General features: G+C 37.2%; 1 protein-coding gene across 2 annotated transcripts in view; it reads left to right on the top strand.

Annotated features, from left to right (window-relative positions):
* The first annotated feature begins 803 nt into the window (after positions 1 to 803).
* Positions 804 to 6,000, top strand: part of slc23a4 (solute carrier family 23 member 4) — a 28,578-nt gene continuing 23,381 nt past the window's right edge. Inside the window, exons 1-2 of one of the 2 annotated variants that reach the window (XM_029696841.1) lie at positions 804 to 1,004; positions 1,257 to 1,338. In XM_029696841.1, coding sequence (XP_029552701.1) covers positions 1,291 to 1,338 — 48 coding nt within the window. In that variant the 5' untranslated portion in view covers positions 804 to 1,004; positions 1,257 to 1,290. Of the gene's footprint in view, positions 1,005 to 1,186; positions 1,339 to 6,000 lie in introns of both variants that reach the window. The other variant, XM_029696840.1, reaches the window with a different exon arrangement.

The raw sequence follows: 6,000 nt of genomic DNA, 5'->3' as shown, positions 1-6,000 counted from the left end.
AATATATAGTTTCACAGACATATTGTTGCATTTTTTTCTGGTTTGTGCAAAATCGTTAAGAATAATATAAAACCAGTTGGTGAATTGGTTTAGTCTTGACCTTTGGTTGACAGTGTTGGGGGGATGGGTAATGTATTGATGGTCGAGTGCCAAATCAACACAAATTTGTTTGTCTTTTTGAGTCTTATTTTTGTATATATTTTTACGTTTATAGTGTTAAACGTTATGATTACTTATTTGTGCTATTCCAAATGTCTGAATAAAAATGACAGTTAGTGCAGAATGGTGGAATTAGACAGATCAGGAGGTATGCTTAGATACACAGAAAAATAGACATATTTTGGACATTACGGCTCTAGATTCCAGGAAAAAGCTCAATTCTGCTGCTTTGAATATACTTTGTATCCCTCATTTACTCAAGTGTTTCCTTTATTTTGGCACTTACCTGTACAGAACATTCTATGACAAACACATGCCATACAGAAACTAGCTGCTACACACTAGTTTAGCTGCTACACATTAGCTACAGACAGTTCAGGGATTAAACACATCTCAGGGTCAAGGAACACTGCACCAACACTTGAAGAGCTTTGTGCTATCCTACAAAAGCTCTAGTTTAGTTTCCCGTCAAGTCAAACAGCAGTTACTTAGCCATCTTCCATTACTGTACTGCTTTTGTCAACTCAACTGAGAGAGAAGTCACGCTGTTCAGTGTTCCCTCACTGCATCTGCGCTCTCCATAGCTCTACCTTCGCGCCCGCTCCAAGGCGTCCGCATGGTCCTAAGCCACTCCCTGAACTTTGAGAACAAACACACTCTTTTCTCTCCAATTTGAGCAAGATTGACAGCGCTCTAAATAAATGAGGATGGGTGGAGGGGCTATTAAGGGTGGCCAGTCATATTTTATATACCTGGCCAGATAATTATTTATCGTTCAAGTGATTATCACTGAAGTGAAAGAAGAGAGCCAACAGAGACACTACTAGAGGCAAACACACAGTCAGGTGAGTGGACAGGTTCATTTACAAAGGGGACATTTCTTAACACTTGGATAGAAATGTAATGTATTGAGCAGACATAACTATCTTTTGTAGATAAATTGGGGCAGTTCTACAATACATTATACTGTACAAATGGGTACTACAGTAGTGTTTACGGATCCAATGTCTCTTATTGTTTCCAATAGTTAACCATTGTGAGACAGAGAGGTCGAGGTAGTACACTTCTTGTTGAGACTTTTCACTCATAACTCACAGGACCCAGCATCCTAGCTGAGTCCAGACTGGAGCCATGTCTCCAGTGAAGGAAAGCAATGGTCTCGAAAATGACACATTTGCTGTGAGTATGTACACATTTATTCCACTTCTGGAGGATTATGTTGACATTTTCTGCTGTGGCTATGAGTAGAGGTTATGTTATTGGACCTATGGACATTTACTGGCTTTAAGGCTGGAACATTTAGAGATGTTTATCTACACAAATATTACATTTTGGGCTACATAAGTTTGCAAGTGCAACCTATTACATGTATAGGCAGGATTGGGTAGGTTACTTTCTAAATGGAAGCCGTAACAGTTGCTAGTTACCTGTCCAAAATTGTATTCAGTCATTTAACTTTTGGATTACCCAAACTCGGTAACGTAATCTGATTACATTCAGTTACTTTTAGATTACTTTCCCCGTAAGAGGCATTAGAAGAAGACAAAAATGTATGTTACCAATTGAACCACATCTATTGCAGGATAAACCAATGTTAAAGTTTACATAGCTGGCCATATATGGATGTTACATTCTACTTTATTGGTTGGTTATGTAGGCTTCTTCCAATCTATCACATTCAACTACATATAATAATACAATAAAATTGTATCTTTACATTAAAAACCAAAGTCTATCAGAATTCCAGTCATTCCAATAAATGTTATACCCCTTGATCTTCAAGAATAGGACCTGGAAATATGGAAGTATAGATTAGACAAATTGTTTTACCTGAGCATAACCCCAAAACTAAAGACTTATTTGTCACGGTTGTCGTTGGTAATGGAGGACCAAAACGCAGCAGGTATGTGTAAGCTCATCTTGACGTTTATTAACTTCCAAAATGCACACCAAAATAACAAAAAGAGAACGAACGATCAACAAACAGTCTGGTACGGCGCAAGGCTAAACCCAGAACAATCTCCCACAAACACACAGACAAACACACCCAACTAATATAGGACTTCCAATCAAAGGCAACACCACACAGCTGCCTTCTATTGGAAGTCCACCCCAATTAACTCAACATAGAAACAGACTACCTAGACTAAACATAGAATACATGAATCTCAAACAGTGCCCAAAAACCCCGGAATACTAAATCAAATGCCCTTAATACAAAAACACCACCCTGAACCACATAAAACAAATACCCTCTGCCACGTCCTGACCAAACTACAATACCAATTAACCCTTATACTGGCCAAGACGTGACATTATTAGCCAGCCCTACACTGTTGTTTATTCTTTTATTGTCATGATTCTGCTTACTGATTTGAGTTGTAGAAAAAATGCTGTGCTCATGGAATAGCATACTTTGAGAGCTAATGAAAAGTGCTATTTACATGTGAAAAATGAATGTCATGTGCTGCATTTACTGTAGGCCTATTGTTTGACTTTTTTTTTGGTGACACTTTGATATTTTGATAATATGCAGCTGTTTAAAGGGAAAATCCACAGATGAAACAATAACAACATGGTTGCCGCGTCTCTGTTTTGGTAAAAAACTGACAGGTAGGCCTGGAGAAATGTAACCACTCTCAGATTAATAGACAGAGCTATGGATGCAAGGACTGACCATCCATGATATCAACATGATTGTTTTAACCATGCTATGAGGCTATACAGTGTTAGTTTACGTTTACATTGTTTACAAACATTGGAGAAAAACAAGCGTATATTTTGGGTTCTCATGGAGTGTGACAGTTGAACTAAGATCATGAGGCATTTATAAGTTATATTCTTCAAGAATCAATGGATATATATATATAGTCCAAAAATGGATGTAGCAAATACAGATTGTCCCTTTAAGTCTATAGAAAGTGTGCGAGTTTGAACATGTGTCCATTAGGCCTACAGTATGGATTACATTTTTTTTATCAGTATGAATTAGATTGAGCAATAAAAGCCTCACTTTTATTCCATAGGCTAGGATCTGCACTGTGCAGCTGTTGCAAGAGCGCATTTTTCGCTGGCTGTCCACTGGTTTCAAAAACAATGATTGATAGGCACCTTAAACTTCTTGAATTCAACCATTATTGGGTTCAAATACACATTTAGATTTGTGAACAGCCATCCACAACAACCACAATCCGTAAGGCGCATATAGCTAAATGAGAGAGCAGCCGTGTGATTCACATCAATGCTCTATGTAGATATCAATAATAAGAGATATCCGTATCGCCGTAGACTACACCACTGCTGTCATCCTTACCTCCAAGCCTTTATTCAAGTTGGATCATCTTTGGATGCCGACAGTAGTCGTACTGCAAAAGCAAAAGCCTATTCATACTCTTTTCCCGCGATCCATCAAACCCATTTGCTGTGTCATCATAGTGGTCTCTGACTACTGGTCAGACTCGCTCAGGTGGAACAAACTTAAACTTGCGCCTTTTTTCAATGCTGATTTGAATGCAACTGAAAAAACAGCAAAGTGTCAAAGAATTTTTTTCGCAAACTTCTTTTCTGAATTTAAAAGTAATCTTCTACTTTTTCAAAAGTATCTGTAATCTGAGTACAATATTTTTGCTGGTAACATAACAGAATACAGTTACATTTTTTTGTAATCCCTTACATGTAACGGATTACATGTGATCCGTTACTCCCCAACCCTGTGTATAGGTTTTGACATAGATTAATGTGTAAACTCAAACAAAGAAACAAATTCCCTGTGATTTTCAGCCTTGGTAATATATTGATCTCTTCCTCTTACCAAACCACATAGCATAACACAGGTGGAGCTCTCCAGATTGCGTAGGCCTACCGTTGTAAAAACTGGCTAGAATAGTGGGTTTATCATTTCCCAGAAGTCAGAGTGAATTGATAAGAACTGAGTGACTTGAGCACCTTTGAATGGGGCTTGTTTACATGCATGCTATTTCAACCCAACAGTTACATGTATACTTTGAAATGAAAGAATTTGTACTCTAGTATGGGTCTGGTGAAGCAGAATGAAGCTGCTCACTCTTAGTCGGCTGAGAAGTGTTGTTTACTTATGTTACAGCCTTGATGATCACCTGAGCCTCAACATTCCAGTCCCTCATGCATAACTAACATACTGTACGGCTCTCTGGTGCAAATCATTGACTGTGAAAAGTGTTGTCTTATTCAAACATTAGAAGTCATGTCTTATTGGCCAATTATTTGCTAATACCTTAAAATAAACTGTTACTGCTAACGCATGCCAACAGTCTACATGCATCTCTGAGGCAATCTATTCAGCTAACACTGATAGGCTAGCGTTGGTGCACAACTACTTTACGTGACATGGGTTTCCATAATGTCTTCATGTTGACTGTAAACAAACACACTTTCAGTAAATCATTGAAAATCCCTTTGGGTTTTATGCTCTATTATGGGTGATATTATGTCTGTGTTATGAGTTATATTATTCCTGTGTTATGAGTTATATTATGCCTGTGTTATGAGTTATATTATTGCTGTATTATGAGTGTTATGGATAATAGCCTATTATGCCTGTGTTATGGGTGATATTATTCCTGTGTTATGGGTGATATTATGTCTGTGTTATGAGTTATATTATGCCTGTGTTATGAGTTATATTATGCCTGTGTTATGAGCGATATTATTGCTGTATTATGAGTGTTATGGATAATAGCCTATTATGCCTGTGTTATGGGTGATATTATGCCTGTGTTATGGGAAATATTATGCATGTGTTATGGGTGATATTATGCCTGTGTTATGGGTAATATTATGCATGTGTTATGGGTGATATTATGCCTGTGTAATGGGTGATATTATGCCTGTGTTATGGGTAATATTATGCATGTGTTATGGGTGATATTATGCCTGTGTAATGGGTAATATTATGCCTGTATTATGGGTAATATTATGGCTGTATTATGGGTGATATTATGCCTGTGTAATGGGTAATATTATGCCTGTATTATGGGTGATATTATGCCTGTGTTATGGGTGATATTATGCCTGTGTTATGGGTGATATTATGCCTGTGTTATGGGTAAGGTTGCAAACGGAGGGTATATTACTGTAAACTATTATGAGTGTTATGGATAATAGCCTATTATGCCTGTGTTATGGGTGATATTATGCATGTGTTATGGGTGATATTATGTCTGTGTTATGAGTTATATTATGCCTGTGTTATGAGTTATATTATGCCTGTGTTATGAGCGATATTATTGCTGTATTATGAGTGTTATGGATAATAGCCTATTATGCCTGTGTTATGGGTGATATTATGCCTGTGTTATGGGAAATATTATGCATGTGTTATGGGTGATATTATGCCTGTGTAATGGGTGATATTATGCCTGTGTTATGGGTGATATTATGCATGTGTTATGGGTGATATTATGCCTGTGTAATGGGTAATATTATGCCTGTGTAATGGGTGATATTATGCCTGTGTTATGGGTAATATTATGTCTGTGTTATGAGTTATATTATGCCTGTGTTATGAGTTATATTATGCCTGTGTTATGAGCGATATTATTGCTGTATTATGAGTGTTATGGATAATAGCCTATTATGCCTGTGTTATGGGTGATATTATGCCTGTGTTATGGGTAAGGTTGCAAACGGAGGGTATATTACTGTAAACTACCAGCATTTTGTTAACTTTCAAGGATTGTATTTCATTTATCACAAGACATGTAGTGGCCCTTTTGGGTACTTCAGATTATCACAGGTGTCTGTAATTATCTCTGGTCCTCTGTGTGGCCTTGTCACATGTAAAATATATAAAACAATCAAATA

This window comes from Salmo trutta, chromosome 17, assembly GCF_901001165.1.
Source record: "Salmo trutta chromosome 17, fSalTru1.1, whole genome shotgun sequence".
Lineage (NCBI taxonomy): Eukaryota > Metazoa > Chordata > Actinopteri > Salmoniformes > Salmonidae > Salmo > Salmo trutta.
Note: the sequence above shows the minus strand (reverse complement) of the source record. Positions and strands in the feature narration are given on the sequence as shown.